General features: G+C 33.5%; 2 protein-coding genes across 3 annotated transcripts; one reads left to right on the top strand and one right to left on the bottom strand.

The window, feature by feature from the left end:
- Positions 1-1,876: 1,876 nt before the first annotated feature.
- Bm13048 (uncharacterized protein) lies at positions 1,877-2,986 on the top strand (the record flags this gene model as incomplete). The annotated part of the gene is made up of 3 exons (XM_043074157.1): positions 1,877-1,907; positions 2,637-2,805; positions 2,974-2,986. 3 exons carry the CDS (start codon positions 1,877-1,879, stop codon positions 2,984-2,986), a joined length of 213 nt encoding a protein of 70 aa, XP_042930091.1.
- A 3,676-nt stretch (positions 2,987-6,662) lies between these two features.
- On the bottom strand, positions 6,663-10,751 carry Bma-cal-5 (the record flags this gene model as incomplete). 2 transcript variants are annotated; one of them, XM_043074158.1, is made up of 4 exons in its annotated part: positions 6,663-6,697; positions 6,848-7,054; positions 7,287-7,485; positions 10,554-10,751. In XM_043074158.1, the coding sequence occupies 4 exons, from the start codon at positions 10,749-10,751 to the stop codon at positions 6,663-6,665; spliced, it is 639 nt and encodes a 212-aa protein (XP_042930092.1). The 2 variants fall into 2 exon arrangements, with proteins under 2 accessions (XP_042930092.1, XP_042930093.1); XM_043074159.1 differs by having other exon boundaries at positions 6,683-6,697; positions 6,848-6,960.
- Between the last annotated feature and the right edge of the window lie 10,676 nt (positions 10,752-21,427).

Raw genomic sequence — 21,427 nt, forward strand, 5'->3', positions numbered from 1 at the left:
TTCTTTACATTGCTCGCTTTGGTTTTCCACGGCAGATTAACGTCCTGTTGGATAACTTTCAATTGTTTAATCTCATTGAGCGCCTTCTTTAATTTATCTTTCGTGGGTTTGGCGCTTATTGCTATGCTCGCTGACATTTCTCCTTTCTTTTTAAACTCGGTTGCCTTCCCAGTTCGTGACACCATTCACATCCGTACAACCCCATCATACGCTACAATTTATAATCTAAATTAACAACGAATGACAGACTAGTCCCCTCGGCCTCACTTCTTAAGAATGTATATCGGTACGACAAAAGCCATTCATCATCTATCATGCACGGCTAGTAACCGTTTGCTTTAATTTCCGCAATGCCTTCATAACTCTCTCCTCACGCGCAGCTTTTGTTACATCTATCATAAACGGTCCCATCCTTATACCTTTCTCGAACATCAAACGGGGTACCGCTTCTGCTCCCAACCGGTCGATGTTAACAATCTCCAATTTTCTGAGTCGCGCATTAACAGAAGAAGAGAAGATACTGTCCATGCTGATTCCACCCATGTGTTCTTTAGAGAAACTTTTTCATCGTCCGCATCCTCTGCCCAAAAGTCCACTGACAAATCCCATGAGTGCCAACCTCTTACTTAAACTTGCACAATATAGGAACAGGGCTGGGGTATTCTGCAATACTAACAAAAGAGGATTATATCCGATCCCACAGGCCTTCCTTGGTAGAATCAAAAGCCGCAAGCTTATCAGGACAACGTAAGCACTCCCCTTATAAGATCTTTTCTCTCTACATTCGACTCTAGGTACAGCAGAGTCTCCGTAGCCATACCCTCGAGTAAACGGCCTCTCCTTACTTTGTAATTTACTTCCTCATGTATACTCACATGGTGCTTACGGATGTCCATTCTAACGAGCTTGTAATAGTGCCACAACAGCAGAACGATCGCTGCACTTTCGCTGTATCCTCTGGCGCATTTGCTGAGGAAGAGGCGTTTTGAAGAGAGCATATATCCCAAAGGGTCTGAGACTGTTCTTGGCTTTTCACTAGGTATTATCATTATCTGATCCCTTGACACATAAAAGCCATATCTCGCAAATGTCTGAACAAACTCAGCGCTACACACGCATAAAAAAGTCTTCTCAGACGATAATACGTGTCCGCAATGATCGTATGCGTTTCGCAGCCATTCCATAAACTCTCCCACCTCATCAGCGTTGACATTGGCACCATTCAGCCTTGTAATCCATTCCATCCAACCGCCTGCCTACTTCAATACTCAATCTTGAACCGAAAGCGGTTTCGCCTAAGCGGTTCATGATGCAATTCTGCATCGCAAATTCTCAAGGTAGTTCGCCGCTTGCTTCGCTCGTCAAACGCACTAGATCTCGACCATCTATATAATTACCCACATATAACCTCAGAGCGAGTTTCGAACAGTACAACCATCTCACCTCCGACTCCCCGTATCCTTCTCACACAAAACGTAATCATCTTCTTTTATCGATCCCGCACCGTAAACTGCAGTCACCTTCAGCTCCTTTACGGAGTTAGCTTTTCTCCAACACCCAAATTGGAGGTCCAGTGGCTCAACCTCTCCAACAAGGTGTCGTAAACGTCGCGACCATCATCCCACCAGGTATTATGTACCCATCACCAAATGCGTTCTCTACCATTTCATCCCATGTTATCCATGCCATCCTGCTGATCGCCAGGAGCTATACACTTCAAAGCCTGCAACATTGGTCCACGGAAGTTCCAAAGAACATTATGCGAATCATACTCAGATCTGTGTCCACCGCCAAAAAGGCTGAATCTCTAGACATTCTAATCGTTTCATAATTATCATATATTCTCAAACCAGTCGTCGATCCAGGTCCAGAAGCAATGTTCGAAGCATCCAGGCCGTACAACATAGGTCCATCGTTTTTACCTTGAATAGAAACGTAATCCGCTAACTGCCCTGCTACAGCCACTTGCGCATGAAGACGCGGTAACGGTAGCACATAAATATCCCTTGGCTTTATATGGGACATCCCGATATCCAACACCACCTGGACTAGTCATAATTAACTTTTTTTCCTAGCTCCGAACGTCTGAACTCATCTTCACCCAAAACACATCCTATCAACATTTTCTTTCTGGCTTTAATAACTCTCTCTTCACCTTCAATTACCGACTTTACTTCCATCGGCGTGACACCCGCACTTGTCGACCTCCAGTATCCGATACATTTCTGTTTTTATATGGGACATCCCGATATCCAACACCACCTGGACTAGTCATAATCAGGTGGATAATAACCGTTTTCGCGCGCCTGCCTATCAAAGACATTATCTTACTCACTTCCTGTAGTAATTCCTGATCTTTAATTGCCTCTTGCTCGCTCCTTGGGGCTGATATACGCTTGAATGCACCTTTTATTTTTTCATTAGACTCATTAAGAATGAGCATGCACTAACGAAATCACTTGACAAGGTACGTTTGAGATTACAACGAAGAAAAGATTGGCAAAAACCCAGCAGTCAAACTAAACCTAGTTTCGACATCACTTCTTTCACTTCCACGATTGTGCTGTCGGTGAAACACATACGCGTAACGCACATTCATCAAGAATGGCATACAAACTACATTCTACACCATTCAGGTGTACCGTCGCACGCACCAAACCGACGGGCATCTCTTTCACATTCAACAGCGACTCAACTACGTTGTGCAAATAATAAAACCCATTCACGAAAACCATCTGCGATTTGTTCGCTCTGCGAACCGAAAACGCGCTCCAGTCCGTTTTCTCGCAACTCTGGTGGAATTTTGTAAGTTTGTTTGAATTAAAAAACTCAACAAAAACTGAATGATAAAACTCGTAGCTGGAAATTGAACAAATTTTGTTGTTTAAAACAGAAACGAAGAGGCATAAAAACAAGGATGCAGATAGTTGAGTCAGTGATTAGCGCGACCAAAGGTTACAAATATGTTTTCAGGTGGAAGGCATAAGTGTCGCCAATTTATCAAATGAGAAATGAAGTAAAAAATTTTTAATTTGCAGTGAGGAGTGGGGACAGTTAATTGTACAAAAAAATCAGTTCGGTTTCTCCTCGATTTCTAATTCGGATCATTATAGATGATAGTTGTAATGATGACATTAAACTGGCGACTGACGTATTTTAAAAATAAATAAATAAATAAAGTAAACATTAACATTAATTTGGTAAATTCTTTCAAGATTTCACTGAAAAAAGAAGGATTGGATTAATCAAAAAATATTGTTTGTGACAAAGATAGTACTACTTCATGTGTAACTTATATTACTGCAAAAATTTTTTTGCAGAAATCCTATTTAGACAGTCTTCAAATTATAGTCTTTACTTCAACTTTAAGCTAAAATAATTCCATTTTGAATTATTAATCTAATTATATTTCGCACATTTTCCTTCATAAGTTTCTCTGTTTATGCATTTCTGTGAGAAAGAAAAAAAAAAAAAAAACATGTACCTCGTATAAAATATATCAATGGCATCACAATGACCCAGTTTAAGCACCGCATAATGAAGTACTATTCTGTCTTAAAAGTTGGGTCACATGAGCAAGTTGACAGTTGTTAAAAGAATAATGAAATATAGAAATGAATATAGAACAATCATCGACAACCAAACAAAGCGATAACTGATAACTACAATTTAAATGTATTATGACATAATGAAGTGAAAACTATCTGCTAGAGGGTTAATAGTTATCTAATAAACAGAAAGTTAGAAAGCAGATTTTGCTAAAATCTTTTCTTCTTTGAATGTGCTTATACCAAGAATTAGATTAAATGGATCCTTATACTAATGAGATTAAATGAAAAGTTCATAATTTTAAAAATTAAACCATTTTTTATTTCTTTCTTCACTCTTTATCTTCAAATTCTCCAACATTCATTATTTATATTTTCTATTGGTTTTTAAATTATTATATCTGCTAGATGTAAAGTGATCAATATAATCAAAAAAATCGGTAGATTTTTCAATGTTGTGTTACTGAAGTTAATTGATGAGTGCAATCAGAGTTCAGAAAATGTTTGCCTAAGGTTTGTTTTCATTTATTCATTAATAAAATTTGGTTCGTATCAAATTCATGTTTTTTTAAATTTTAATCAACCAGATAATGAGAACTGACAGTTTAAATATTTTGTTCACGTTAAAAAAGAGAATTCCATTGCTCTTCACAACACTCTTGAACTGAACTAAATCTTAAACTGGAGCAGGAAGCGAATATTACAGGAAACGATTAATGATTACAAATTACGATAAAATGTGTTGCTTCATTTTTCTGGATGAGTCATGTATCTATTAAACTTTCGAATTTTTAGAAATTTCGGATATTATAATAAAAATAAAGTTACTATCAGTTTATCCGCAAATTTTACTGACTTGCAGTAAATGTGAAATAGCTAATGGGTCACAATTTAGCGATTAACTTGGATATCACAATTTTACTGATACATGGGAAGAGATTCTGTTTATTTCTGATTTTTATAACTATCAACAGTGCATTAAATGAATGCAATGTGTTATGCATTATTTACATCAGTTCTTATTGATGTAATCTCATGGGTTAGTGCATCATCAACTTATCCGTTTCTCAATCGTGATTTTCGGGTTTCTGCAGAATGTAGTTTTGTAGGGTGCAATTACATTGAATAGATGTAAGACATGAAACATTGATAAGAAATCTTTCGCGTCATAGTATGGCTATCTTGCAGCATGATTAGCTCTATTAGACTTCCGGAGTTTTAAAAATCAAGAAATTCCATGTATAAAAGAAAATCTTTAAGTTTTATCATGAACTGAAAAGTCATGAAATTTCCTACATTTTATTCATCATCGAATAACTTGTGAATTTATAATAATAAGTTAAGTAAAGCTATTTAATATAGCATTGCTGAAGTACGATTGATGAGACTGAAACGCAGTCATACTTCAATATCAAATTTGGCGACGCTTTTGGTAATTTTATCGAAACAACTCGAACGATTTTATTGTAATTGTTGTTTAAAATATAATTATTATCCCTGACAATCTTTGAATTTAAATAACTCTTCAGTGAACATTTTTTGCTTCAACATAGAAAAGAAATTGTGCAATTTCATTTCCAATTTGTAATAGAATAAATGTTGGAATGCTTAGTTTAATTAACAAACTGAATATTATTTTCTGTATGGAAGATAAAAGAAATTGATGCTTAAACCGGAATCAGGATTTCTGTCGCAAACTGAATTTAATAATAATGAAGTTGTGAAATCAGAACAAATTTTGAGTCGATCAGTCTCTGCACGCGCTAGCAGCTGATGTGTGAAAATAATGCAAGCTTTTGCGACATATAATAAAGTTTTAATTGATGTATTCAAAAGTTTTGTTTTGTTATCAGAAATTGAAAATTGCTTTTGTATAAATTCTCACTGTGTGTGCGGAAAATTGCAAAAAACACTGAAAAAGTTTGACAAATTTTAAATAAATCTATTTTAGTCAAAAGCTAAATAAGTTGATTGAGTAATACTGAAACTATACGATACAGTGCATCCTGAATGAAATATCGTGAATGCTTTCGAATAGCAGCTAGCATGAAATTCACAATTAAAAAAAAAAAAAAACTATCAGCCATCAATTTCAAGCTATTTCGCTGAAGTATTTTGATAATCAAGTAAATGATTGACTGAATTCCGCTTGGCTTTAGACCAAGAAATTTCTACTTCTCTGCTTCTCAAGACTTTTGCAAATTCTAATCAATGGAAATGTTACCGGTATTCGGTTTATTCTTGTTTACTTTTTTTGTAATATTGCTCTGAATGCGAAAACTACTACTGCTCTGGAATGTGGGAACGTGATCTTAGGTATTAGGATTGATTTCACCTAATGCATAAAACTATTTAACCCTGAAGCTAAGCTAGCTGGCCAGCTTAACATCGGGTGCTACAAATGACAAAAGCGAAAGAAGAATATAAACACAAAAAAGAGAGCTAAAATTCCTTTGAGTTGTGCGAATGACATTCAGTACTTCCGTGAATTGTTGAATTCTTTTCGTGATAATAACGGTAATTAAGAAGTTCAGTGTCATTTTACATAAATTAAATTATTCCTAACGAGCAATTTGAAATGCTTTTTTTTTCCCTCTACATAATCTGCGCTGATGTAATTTTTTGACAGCAATAATTTAAACTATTTATTACCTATATTTTTTATTCATTTTATGACTGTAAACACTATTAATAAATGCATAAATTTATTTCAATAATTAAATGAACTATATTTCACACGAAAACCAATATTTTCATTTGCAATAATATGTAATTGTAACGTCTCCCGATAATCATCAACTTTCCTTTAAATTAAGACAACATAGATGACTATTTAAATGATCAAGTAATAAGTGAATTAATTAGAAATGTTTTTAACAGCTGCTTTCAGTTCTTTTAGAAAATCTAGTCATAACACTAACTGGATGTATCATTAGTGAATAATTAGATGGTCAGTGATTATTTTTAAATAAATAATCAAATTAAACAACCGTCTTCGTTTTTTATTTGTCGAAATAATTTCTAAATGATTTAATGGGTTTGTCAAATATCAGTCTTATAAATGCATATAAACAACTAGATATGTACAATCATCATCCATAATTCTCGACATATTTATCCTTTTTTTCTGGTCATCATTTGACAAAATTCTGAAACACACGTCATGCAGCATGGCAAAAATTTTCATATATTCATGAAAACTTTGAAGTTTCTTAATAACAGCATAATATTTCGAGAAGTCCAAAACAATGAAATGACCATAATTGTGGTCAACTTAAGAAGAAAAAATAATTCATTACCATCGAAATTAATTTTTCCATCTCTGTTAACATCCACTTGATTGTAAATAGCCTTGATATCACTGTCAGTAAGTTTATGTCCCATTCGTTGGAACGCAGTTCGTAACTCAGATCTAGTAATACATCCATCACCATCTACATCTAATTCATCGAAGACAGCTTTCAAAGATAATGAAAGCGGATTTGCATAAGCTATCGATAGAAATTCTACAATTTTAGTGTGAGTTGAAATATCGTATGCAATATCTTTATATAATTTATCGCACTTCACCAAAAATTAGCATAGAAAAGAAAGTGTTGATCTTAGGATTTGCAATTAATTCTAGCGCAATTAATTTACTATACTTAATGATTATACGCAGTTCTACGTCTTAAATTATAATATTGAATAAAAATAAAAAAAAAAGAAAAACTACACTTATTGGCCGAAAAAAAATACCATCAAAATCAATATTGCCATCCTTGTCTTTGTCCGCGGCATCAAACATTGCATTCAATTCATCATCTGTTGGACATTGGCCCATTTTTACCATCACCGCATTCAATTCATCTTTTTGTATGTATCCATCACCATTCAAGTCAAATTCTTTGAAAATTCCTCTCAAATCTTCTTCTTTTAACTCTCTATTACTTGCATTCTAGAAGAATGATTTTCTTCTCAAAAGGTAAATAATTATGCTAGTATTATTGATTCATGGTTCCTTTCTTTTCTTTTCTCCCAAAAAAAAGTATGAAGAAGAAAGTTGTTCTATTCAAACAGAATTGCAATCAATATTATTAGACATGATTTGTTTGAAAACTTTGAGTATCTCTGAGCTAAATTTACAATCTTATTCATTTGAAGAAATGAAAACGATGTGATCAGAGAATGGTTCATTCTCCCTCCCATCAATATGCATATTATTTTAGTTACGTTAAAATAAAAAATAAAAAAAGCTAAATTGAACTTGACAATCACTGAAGTAAAATATTAAGAAAACAGTGATGGAAAAACCACACAAAACATAATTTATAACTTTCACGCTCATTATGTGAGAAAAAGATTATGTTTATTATTCCATTTTTAGCCTTTTCCTTTTCCACATATTGCCATTGCCATTATTTATTATTATTATTACTATTACTATTATTATTATTATCATTATTATTATTATTATTATTATTATTATTATTATTATTATTATTATTATTACCACTACTTTTATTATATTAATACTAATCATTACTATTAATTATTATTACTTATCATTATTTGCTATTGTTAACTGTACTATTATTGTTAACACTTATTGTTTTTAATTAATATTAATCATTAATATTAAATTACTATTAGTTAATACTAATTATTTTACTGTAGGAATCGATAGCATTACTGCTCTGCTTACATTAATCTATCATTGAGTTGTCATTATTCTAGATATCAACCAAAATTAAAAAAATTTAAACCTGAATTTAATTATCATTTTAACTCGAAATATTTATGCAAATAAACCTTGCAATTCGTATGCTTCACATCAAGTTTTAAAGTTTACGAACAAAAAATAACATGATTACACTTTTTTAAAAAAGAACTATTTGCTTAATTACAGGAGTCTTTAATCTGTGTTATTTATTATTGAATGACGCTGACTGCTAAGGAAATAAATGCTTACTAAGAAGTACTCACTCAATAACGAATCAAATCTTTTTTTAAAAATTACTATGTTCGTTTTTTACTTCGATTGCTACAAAGATGTTCGCTTATTCTCAAATCATACATGCATGAGATTCATGAAGACACATGTCATTCACATTCCGTAACAAGAATCGGAAATCAGACACAGTGCAACAGTTGATTTGTTTTATATTTCATGGAATATGGTTTATTGGACTTTGACACAGCTACTGATTGCCAGTCAACAATCACGATGAAGCGTCAGTGATATAAATCATGGATTTGTAATTTTGTTAAGAATATCTAAGATAAATAGAGGGAAATTCAGCTATAACCGAAGCATTTGTTACAGATACAATGCTCTGAAATAAGTTCATAAATTATATTAATCATCGTCGGTTATTCTCAGTGATTTACTTCCTGCAATCAAAAAAAAACCATGAAAAAGAAGTAAAATAATGATTCATAAATAATTACAAATTATTTTCTCTGAGCAATTTTTGTTTCTATGCAATAGTAATTTGAAGAGAAATGTGACAAGGGGTAAACATTCCCGTGTGTTTTATTATACTTAAAATAGAGTTTCCTTGCTGTTTGTTTACTTTATTATTGCAATATTTTGAAATTACACATTTAAAGAAATATGATGAACGAAGTGAAAATATTTTTCCTTGCTTTTTAAATCCCAGAAATTCATAAAACTTATGTTGTCTACCAATTAAAATTTCCCATTAATTTAATGTAAATCGTCGGGGAGTATTTCATTTACTGTCATCAATCACGAAAGATTTCGCGGAGTAAAAGGAACATTCCCCCCTTATCCATATATATCAGCAGTCCCACTGACTACGACTTCAATGTAAATAATGACTTGAATAGTTTTGCTTAGCAACTCATCGTGCAGGACATGGGTATCTGCTAAGGCCTTCTAAAGTAATCTTTCGTGAAATGTATATTAAATTAAAAATAGAATATAATTTCGACATTATTACGTCAGCTGTGACCATAGATATTTGAAATCGCATAACGATGAAACGACTTTTTCCCTCCATGTTAATTTTAATTTTTATTTTTCAATGTTTTAAATGGATAGTACATCGTATATTAGTTTAAGTAAACAAAGTTGCTTAGTCTAACCAAAGAATTTCAATACTAAAGCTAACATGTATATCATGTATATCAACATATATAAGATATATAAGAGGCCAAAAATGCTTAGATTTCCCAACTAAACTACAATTGTCTTAGTATGTGCTAAAATTAGTTTGCTGGCAAACAGTCTCAATATTCGTCTGATCTGGACCGCAACTAATAAAAGGAGTAATACTGCTATTATTGATCATCGAGAGGTTGATTTTCTTAAATAACATGTTCAAGTACTTCACAATTTATTTTCTTGAAAGACAAGTTCATTCAATAATCCTAATAATTCTGCCAACATGCCAAGTTTTAGCATCGGTTTGAAGTAGATGCATATGCAGCTCATTACTGCAATTAAATAAGCTATCGGCATAGCACTAAAATATTGTTTTCATTATAAAATAAGAACGAAAAGAACAGAATTTAATTCTAAGTTTTTAATAATTTTACGCTGAAATCAAGAATCAAAGGGTAAAATACGGAGAATTTGCATGAATTACATTCTGTGTCTCCTCATGAAGTAGTACTTCTATTATGCAGTTTTAGAAGCTTACCTTCTGCTATTTTAATTATCAATCATTCGATTTCAAGGGCAAAATCTCTCGATAGAAAATAACAAACATTATGTTCCGAAATTTCTGCGAGCAAAAAAAAAAAATGGTACAGATGAAAAGAATGTCGTAAAGTGCAGATACCTACAGACAGTTAATAACGACACCGACATATTCAAAAGTAATTAATTGCATCACCTTATTAAAGTTTTTTATCGAAACTAAAGAATGTTGATGTTTACAGTAACCTGCTTTTGAGATGATAGTTTTAAATCATTTTAAGTGGAGTGACACTGGAAGCAGTTTGTGTAGCGCTAAAAATTAAAGGTAATGGGTGATAATAACTGCAAGTAATACTCACCTGCTGAGTATTTCTGGACCTGGAGTTCGAGGAACAACATATGCCCATACGTGTAGGTGTGAACTGTCTGTGATACTGCTGCAGCTCGTGTCCGTCAAGCGAGCACCAGGGGCACAATACCAGTTGTGTCGATCTGTTTAAGACTATGCGTTTGAGATGGTCGACTATCGCAACACCTTCCACGCCCACCAATCCCATTCATACCTACTAGGTATTGCATGCAGCCGCACTGAACGCCCCAGCAAGGACTCATCCTAATGTCTTTAAACTTTCACTGCTTGCCACAATAACTGCAAGCTTAGTAGCTCGGGGTCGCTGCAAAACAAAGGCAACAGCAACATTTCTTACACGTTCGAAACTGTTTGTGATATCATGTAAGTTCATTTAATAGTATTATTCAAGAATTGCTGATCATTGCATTGTTTAGATAGCAACAACAGCAAACAACAAATAACAAACAACAGTGACAGTAACAACAAACAAGAACAACAACGGCAAACAGTAGCAACAAACAATAACAAGCAACAAACAACAACAGCAAAACCAACAATAATAAACAATTAGAATAAATAGCAACTACAAGCAGCAATAATAAACAGTGAAAACAGACACAATGAGAACAGTGAACAACAATACACATAACAAACAACAGCAAGAACAAAAAACAATAATAATTGAAACAACGAGCAACAGCAAATAACAACTAACAACAATAAATGGTTTTATATGAAGTGGGGCATTTTTAAAGGAAAGAAAAATTGCAACAAAAAGGGAAGACATAGTATTAAAAAATTGAAGACAATGGGAAAAGTTCGATGTAATCATCAACTACCACAAATTTCTGCAACCTGTATTAAAGGATAAAAGATCTAAAAAAGAATGCAGCAACTTTCATTCAATAAAAGAAAGGACATAGCTGATGAAAAATCATTGTCCTAACGATCTTTCCTCGTTGTATGAAATTTCTGCATTTTTATGTCTATGAAATGTCTTTCCGATTCCCATTTTTATGATTTAATTAGCGAGATCATACTGAAAAGAATAATGACAACATTTCCACGGGTATATTTACATATGACTAAACAAAATGACTATTTTTCGTCCAAGTATTTATATAAAAACTTAATTCGTACAAATGAATTTCACAAATATTATTGTTATCGATATCATATTTGCTAGGGTGATAGTGCTATGTTGTCAGAGAGACTGAAAAAGCAAAGTTATGCATGAAAATTAATTTTGTCAGATTTGATCAACACTAACAACATATACTCGACACTGAATTTGACTGATTAATTAATAAAATATCATTACAAATATGTCAAGTGTTAACCTTCCAAGAGATAATAAGAGAAATAATGCAGCTCAGAAGCTCTTACAACAATGATATTCGGATGCGATAAAAGGTGGAAATATTTGTTAATAAAATGCAGTAAATTTCATGGAAAATGACTTTAATGAGAGCTTTTTGTGGAATTTATGAAATGAATAAACCCTCAAGAATTGTTGTACCGTTTGGGACTTTTGACAACTACATTTAAGACTTTTTTTCATTAAAAATGGCATTTAGTTGAGAGAAATTGCAATCAGATTAAAGATTGAGGCCAGATGTGTCAAAAACAAATTAATAATTATAACCCATCCATCAGGATTGATTTCACATTTCCAGTGGATTGTTATATGAAGTTATGATCTAGCAAAAGCTGAAGTATTTGTGGATTTAAAGAAAAAATTAATTTGGTTTCTGCATTACTGAAAAAAAAAGCTGATTGTCACTACGGGTTACAGGTAACTAATTAATTACCCAGTAGAACGCTTTTTGGTTTCTGAAAGAAAGAAAGTGAAAAGTTTTTTATGTTGCTTTCATACGTGTGAGAGAATATTTTTGTTTGTTTCCGATCAGTATCCAAAATAACTGCAGAAAAGTCAATTAAAATAAAAAATATTATGCTATAATAGTATTATAATGTTATTTTTTTTCATAATGCTATGTTTTATACCATTGCTAAAAATATTCTTGCTGGATAAGATTGGAATCGAGTTCATGGATGCATTCAAGATAAGTTGCTGTCAATCAGTTTTGGGAACTGATAGCAATATGATAATTGAATTGTAATTCCGCAGAATATCATTCATCAACTTCAAAATTGTTAAGCCACTTCGACCAGTCGCAGCTATTTTCATCATTAATTATCCGAATTGTATAAAGATTTTACTAATCTTACTCCCGTAAAACTCTTTTCTGCCTGTTTGATAGATTCTTTCAGTTTTAAAAGTAATTTTAAGAATTCCCCGAAAACTAGCGTTACAGCAGGATTCGCATTAATAAAATTTATGTTCTTGTTCGAAGAAATAAAACCAGCTTTTTCAGTAACATTTTTGTAACACATTGTTATGAACGATTGTAAAAGTTATTAAGGAAAGAGGAAGTAGTGAAACTTATCAGTCTGATAAAAAAGATTCTGGACATCCATAAAATATGCACAAAGATATTATTAAGATTATTTGCAATAGTTCGCAAAAAGTTTCTGGAAGAGCGAATGACTAGAACGAATCCTGAACTTGAAGTTAGCTATCTAAGTTGAAATACCAAAGTAATTAAAAGAAATTAATAAGATCACTGACTAAATAATAATTAATAAATTAATGATGTAAAAAAATGTAACAGAGCAATAGTCACTAACACTAGAAAGAAAACTTTAACTTATCAACGAAAAAATGCCGGTATGAAATTTGTGTCGCGGATTTTAATATCGCGATCTAAAAATATGAGTTGCAAATTGTAGTAAAGATATCTACGTAATTTCCGCAAATAATGCTTATACTTCGGACTCTTTGTTTCCAAATTTATGCTTCTACATATTGAAACAATTTACATCGTTCTTTGTTAGCAATCCTTACAATCATGAGGATATCTACATTGTTCTTTGTTAGCTATCATAATCATGCGGTTATCTAATAAGCTCTTTATTAGCAACTGGTGCCCATGCAAGCACCTCCTCTCCTTTGTTTCGATCATTGTCTAACATCAATGTAGATTTATAACCATACTATTGTCAATTAGGTCAGTTTTAAAATCATCCAATCCTCCGAATCAGTTTTACTCAATTGTTGCCCAAATATTTAGCTGGCATCCAACACATCTCCCTGACATCAAACTTCTCCCCCGAATAACAATTTAACCAAATCATAAAGGTTTGTTTCCAAAAACATTTTTTTGCTTCCACTACAATTTTGGTGCCACGAGCCGGGACATGTCCGACAGTATAAGAAAAGGAAGCGAATTATCGAAGTCGAGAACTCTAGAACTTCTTAAAGAAGCAAGTGAACTCGATCTGACCTCCCCGTCTCAAACACTATCACGAGGGGAACTTCAGCATCAATACGAAATTAAATTGCGAATCGTCAAGGAGAAGATCGCACATCTCGAATATTATGCTGGGTTACTCGAAACAGCTAATCAAAATTGGCTGGATAATATTCAGAGCTTGACAATAGCAACGAGGAGAAAGGAAGAGGAGACGAAATACGCCAATATGGTTGACGATCCACAAGGTATTTTAAGTTTAATCACTAGAACAAGAGAAACTATTATTACCCTTAAATTACATACTGATGAATATTGCTCGGTACTACAACATTTAAAACAAGAAGAGGTCAAAGAATCATTTCCAAAGAATAGTATGATTCACACAAATCAAGCAGAAATAAAACTTCCTCAATTACCACTAATAACGTTTAGTGGGGATCCAAAATTGTGGAGGCAATTTTGGTGTAGTTTCAAGGCAGCAGTCCATGAGCAAAGCATCCCAGATATTCAAAAGTTAAACTATCTGATATCATGTCTTAAAGGAGATGCTTTGTTATCTGTAAGAGGTTATGATATAGCGCCAGAAAACTACGATGTTATAATAGGTTTACTAAAAGAGAAATATGGTAAACCTTTCCTTATAAAGAAATCACTCTACAACGAGTTGAATACCATCAAAAAAAATGACCGAGAGTGGAAAGCAACCATAGAAGCCATGGAGAGAACATTTCGACAACTGGAAGCTATAGGTGAAAATTTAGAGCATTCAAGCATCGAAATTACAATTGAAAATAAACTACCAGCGTGGATAATTGATAAATTATACCAATTGAAAGAGGATTCGACGAGTTGGTCAGTTAAGGATATCCGGCAGTACCTGACAAAACTAGTTCTAAGAAATGAAGAAGTTGCTAGAAGTCAAGCAGACACAAGGGAGAAGAAAACAAACAAAAATAATGTTAGAGGCGAAACGTCAGCTTTCGCCACAATCAACCAAACAAAGGGAGATAATACAATCAAATCAAAAAAGGTTCCAGGAAAAATTTCTATAAATGGGAAAAGGAAACCATGCGTATTTTGCAATAAGGACCACTGGAACAATGAATGTAACATCTATCCCACTCTCAAACTCCGGATGGAACGTTTGAGAGAAATCACTGCATGTTTCAAATGTTTACGAAAAGGACATGCAACAAGTGATTGTAAAAAAGGGAAACCTTTGTGTTTCCATTGTAAAAGTCCACACAATACAGCACTGTGTCCCAACAACTACAAGGAACTCACGCAAGCAGTGGATTCCAACAAAGAAAGGTTGGGTTCAGTCACAATCGCTAACTCCATTACCGAAAAAGGAAATCAATGGAAAAAGCGAACCTTACTGTTATGTAAGGAAATAAATGTAACCAATCCAAATCGCCCAAAAATCCAACAAAAGGCTTTAATTCTATTCGATATTGGTTCTCAATTATCGTTCATATCAAAGGATTTGGCTTATCGATTGAATCTACAAGAAACTAACGAGATGGAAATAAAAATTGCTTCATTTGGTGATAAGACGCCAAAAACGTGTATCACTACTAAAACTGAAATCGGAGTAAAAATTGGAAATAAAGAAATAATCCGATTAGATGTAATAACAGTTAACCACTTGACGAATGAATTGCAAGTAGTTAATCTAAACAAAAAGGAATTGTTGATGATAGACAAACGAAATCAGTTTAGTAATTTCAAAAACAAATGGAAACAACCGGACATACTCATAGGTGCGGATCACTTCTTCAAGTTTATCCAGTTTGACCAAGCAGAGAACTTAAAATCAGGATTTTCATTGATCCATACAAAGGTTGGACCTATAATAGCTGGAAGTGGGTATATAAATGAAATACACGACAGTATTTCAGAAACCACATCAGTAAGTCCGATTTCTCAAGTCAATGCCGTCAATATTCCAGACTTAGATCACTTTTGGAAACTGGAATTAATGGGTATACAAGACAAAATAAACTCTGACAATGATGAAAAAGCATTGCAGCAATTTAAACAAACTATCACTAGGGACAAGGGAAGATATCAAGTTTGTTGGCCTTGGAAAGATTCAAAGAACAAACTAAGCGATAATTTCGGACTTTGCCTTGGAAGATTAAAGTCGTTAATTAGGAGGCTTCAAATGAAACCTCAATTACTAAGTCGATACAATCAAACTATTGAAGAACAACTCAATTCCAATATAATTGAGAAAGTGTCATCGGAAATGAATGAAGTTGGTATTATTCATTATCTGCCTCATCACGAAGTGATAACACCAAATAAAACCACGACAAATCTGAGGATAGTTTATGATGCATCAGCTCATTGTAAAGGAATGAAAAGTTTAAATGATGTTTTATATCGGGGACCAATAACACTCCCTGATTTGGTTGGAGTTTTGCTACGTTTCCGTACAATGAAAAATGTAATAATAGCAGACGTAGAAAAGGCGTTCTTGCAAATAGAATTGCATCCAACAGATAGAAACTGCACTCGATTTCTTTGGTTGAAAGACATTCGAAGTCCAGTTAACGAAGAAAACGTAAGTTGTTACCGTTTCCAACGAGTTCCATTTGGAATTGTATCATCTCCATTTTTATTGTCCGCTACACTCAATTATCATTTGGAAACTTGTAAAAGCAAAATCGCACTCGAGTTAAGGAAAAATCTCTATGTCGATAACATTATAATACCAACCAAAGGAACCAACGAAGCTCTTTCCAATTATAAGGAAATTAAAATTATATTCAATGAAGCATCAATGAATGTACGGGAATTTCTCTCTAACGATCAAGAAGTCAATGAAAAACTTCCGGTACAAGATCGAGCAGAGGTAAGTTCAATTAAAAAAATTCTAGGTCTCAATTGGTACCACAAACAAGATATCATTCAAGTAACGTTAAAACCATGGTTTGGTAAGAAATTAACTAAAAGAATTATATTGCAATTCGTAGCCTCACAATATGACCCACTAGGATTCATAGTTCCTATACTGATAAGATTCAAATTGTTTCTCCAAACTTTGTGGAAAAAGAACCTTTCATGGGATCAAACTATAAGTGAGGAAGATGAAACCACGTGGAAATTACTCACGAACGAATGGCCAAAGAAACTAAAGGATCTACCAAGATTCACAACAAATTGTTCCAAGCAAGTACAATTTCATGTTTTTACTGACGCATCAACTGCTGCATACTCAGCAGCTTTATACATTCGAACTCAAGAAAGAGAAGTATTCTTAGTGTTTGCTAAATCCCGAATTGCGCCAATTAAAGGAATGTCAATACCTCGATTAGAATTACTGGCAATACTCATCGGAGTGAGAATGGTACAATTCGTATTAAAACAAAAAGAGCTTGAGGACGTGATAACAATTTTATGGTCCGATTCTCAATGTGCGCTTCATTGGGTTCACAATAGTTCCCGTTTACTACCAACGTTCATACAAAATAGGGTAGAAGAAATACGAAAGGCGAAAATCCATTTTAGATATATCCCAAGTGAACAAAACCCAGCTGATATAGCTACAAAAGGAATCTCTCCGAATAAACTAAAAGGATATGATCTTTGGTGGAAAGGACCAAAGTGGTTAACAGAAAACGAATCAAAATGGCCACAGTGGAAATACAATTACAATGAGGATTACCAGGATGAAGAAATTGTGGCCCACATCACAGAACCAATTATCATAAACAAACATTTCGGAATCTTAGATGCTAGTCGTTTTAGCAAATGGTCAAGATTAATAAGAACAACTGGTTGGGTTCTGAAATTCATAAGATTAACAATGAAAAGGGAAATTCCTTGGCTAAAGATGGCAACGAAAGAAAAGAATATATTGACAACACAGGATTACGAGTTGTCAGAAATTGTGCTATTCAAACAAGCACAGTCAGAAGGAGTTACCAAAGATGAAATAATCAAATGGAATTTGTTCTATGATAACGAACTATGGAGATACAAAAGCCGCGTAGTTAACTCTGAAATGAAAGAGAGTAACTTACACCCAATATATCTCCCGAGACACAACACCATAACTGAACTCTTTATTCAGCAACGACATGAACAACTGTATCATGCTGGAATTGCTCATACACTCTCAAATCTGAGATCGACGATATGGATCCCAAAAGGTAGAACGGAAGTCAAACGAATCTTGAATAAGTGCATGAAGTGCAGACGCTGGACAACTAAACCATTCAAATTACCAACTATGGCTGATCTTCCAGCATCTCGGACCACAAGATCAAGACCCTTTGCGCGAGTAGGACTAGACTATTTAGGTCCTGTGAATATCAGGAGTGATAATGGGCTAACAAAAAGATGGGTAGCACTATTCACATGTTTCACAACAAGAGCTGTACATCTAGAAGTAGTAGAAACTCTTTCAGCCGAAAGCTTTTTACATGTTTTCAGAAGATTTACAGCAAGACGAGGCTTTCCAGAATTAATCTTAAGCGACAACGCTGGTCAATTCCAGTTAATTTTTAAAATCATTGTGAAACAACAATTAAATGAATTCCTAGCGGAAAGGAAAATGATCTGGAAAAATATAATACCAAAGGCGCCTTGGAACGGAGGAGTATATGAGCGACTTATTGGGTTAACAAAAAGGGCAATGAAAAGAGCCATCGGCAGAAAGTTATTATGGGAACGGGAATTGATTACGCTAGTAGCGGAAGTGGAAAGTATTTTGAATACTCGACCACTAACTTACGTAAATTTTGATGATTGTATCATATTGCGTCCAATTGACTTTATACTACCGAATGCGCATCTAATCATGCCTGCTAAAAACAAGAATGAAATGGATGATTTTATCCCTCATAAATTGGATTCGAGAGAAAAACTCATTCAATACTGGTCAAATACACTAAAGGCCCTCGATGCCTTCTGGGAAATATGGAAAGAGGAATATTTAAATACTCTTAAAGAAAGAGCACAAAGGGAACACTCTTCTCCGAGAGATGTAGTAAAAAGAACTCCCCACGAGGGAGAGATTGTGTTACTAAATGAACCAGAAATTCCCCGTGGCATGTGGAAAATAGCCAGAATAAGAGAAATCAAAACAGGAAAGGATGGAGAAGTGAGAAGTGTCTCGATAGAATTACCGAAAGGAAAAATACTCAACAGACCGGTGAATATGTTATACCCACTGGAAGTCAAAGGTGAGGAAATTGACCCTCAACCAACAATGTTTAACAAATCAGTGCAAAATGTCAATGAACAAGAACCAATTGCTCTACGAACTAGAAGCGCTATAAGGCGAAGCAATCAACCAAAGCTGTCCAACGAACTAAAGCATTTAGCTCCTTCGGTCGGGAGTGTCGCGGATTTTAATATCGCGATCTAAAAATATGAGTTGCAAATTGTAGTAAAGATATCTACGTAATTTCCGCAAATAATGCTTATACTTCGGACTCTTTGTTTCCAAATTTATGCTTCTACATATTGAAACAATTTACATCGTTCTTTGTTAGCAATCCTTACAATCATGAGGATATCTACATTGTTCTTTGTTAGCTATCATAATCATGCGGTTATCTAATAAGCTCTTTATTAGCAACTGGTGCCCATGCAAGCACCTCCTCTCCTTTGTTTCGATCATTGTCTAACATCAATGTAGATTTATAACCATACTATTGTCAATTAGGTCAGTTTTAAAATCATCCAATCCTCCGAATCAGTTTTACTCAATTGTTGCCCAAATATTTAGCTGGCATCCAACACATCTCCCTGACATCAAACTTCTCCCCCGAATAACAATTTAACCAAATCATAAAGGTTTGTTTCCAAAAACATTTTTTTGCTTCCACTACAATTTGTTCGAAAATGTTTAACAACATGAATAACATATCAGAAGTATTTACTGCCGTAAGCTAATTCGATAGGCATTCATGTCTGTATGTATCATTTTTACCTAAATTTATTGAATGAAAGGTTCATTCTATATTACGAAACAGTAATAGATAAGATGACTGGAATCAAAGTAACAAGATAGCTCCTTCTTAAAATCTTTTTAGAAATATTCTCTCATCTCTTTAGTAATGTCAGCAGAAACTTTTGTTTTGTTATGAACAAGGAAATGAATCACTGATAAAAAACCGATATCATTTTTTTACTTGATTCGGAACCAAAAACGAATGAAAGCTTATAAACCATGACTAAAAGAGAATTTATAAATAATTAGTTCAAATCAATAACAAACTAACCGTTATTAGTTGTTTTAATTGAGAATGGTAACAACACGGCTGTTAAGAAATACATGAAAATAATCATATATCCACGACACTACTGATGTTTTGGGTTAAAAATGATTCGTTGCAATTGAAAACTTTTTATGTAAGCAGGAAGTTTCTTCTTTTTTTAACAACGACGAAATTATTTTATTAAATGATTTCATACATATTCTCCAATCATCATGATAATGCGCTAATCTTGTTGTACTTCGTTCGTGCTGTACTTTTTTCCTTTATTGCAGTAATCCTAATTATCTCTGGAAAGAAAATTAAAATTACCTGTTCATCCTTTTGACCAAACCAGATTATTAAATTCCATTACAACTATTCTATGTAATTTTACAATAACAAAGAATTCGCTTCAATTACAAATCTAAACCCGTGGAAGATTTTATCGAAAAGGGGTTGGCTAAGTAGAAGAACTATAAATTGAAAGCAAAGTGACTGAAAATGATCTTTGGTATGTAAGAAATAAAATATCGCTGGAAGAATGTAAGCAGATGAAAGTGTCAGGGAAATTGGTTGGATCAATCAGGAGAGCAAAGAAATTACATCTTCTCATCGCATCCCTAAAAATAAAATAAATTGTATCAGGTAGACAATGGGCTTCTCACGTGTTTGTAAAATTCAATTGTATTATCAAGCTCGCTTTATCAGGAAAATCCAACAAGTAATTCTTTCAATTGTTTTTCATTTTCGAGAAATGACTCGATATAATCAGTTTGTCTGTCTTAGTTCGAGTTATTTGTTATCAAGATTCTAAATTGTTTATTCTGATATTTTCAGGTATCCCATTAATAGTAACAGGTTGAACTGAATGGAAGTTTTTAAATCTTAAACTTGGTACATCTTCAGATTTAAGGTTCAAAATTCAGTCCATATCATTTATACATGTTTATATAATCATATAATGGATAGCTTCAGTTCTTGAATGGAAAGAGTTTCACGAATTCGATAAATTCTGAAAATTCTTGGATCTTAAACTAATCAGTTATGGTCTTGATTATCATTAACAGCATTGGACGTATGTGTTATTTCTTCATTATGTTCGAAGAAATGAGATAACATATCTTAACATTTTGAGCAAAGCCATTTCCTTATCTTTTTAATTTTTTGTTTGGAAGAATATCAACTTTTAGATGACTAATAAGTATTTCTTTTTAGGCTATTTTACTGAACTGGTTTCAGAGAACACTTCTTGTTGTGCTTCTTAAGCCTTTGGAATGCTTTTAAGCAAGACTTGCACATAGGAATTTTACCTAAGCCGCTTATAGCATGATTACTTTATCAAAAAATAA

This window comes from Brugia malayi, assembly GCF_000002995.4.
Source record: "Brugia malayi strain FR3 genome assembly, contig: Bm_v4_ChrX_scaffold_001, whole genome shotgun sequence".
In the NCBI taxonomy this organism is placed as follows: domain Eukaryota; kingdom Metazoa; phylum Nematoda; class Chromadorea; order Rhabditida; family Onchocercidae; genus Brugia; species Brugia malayi.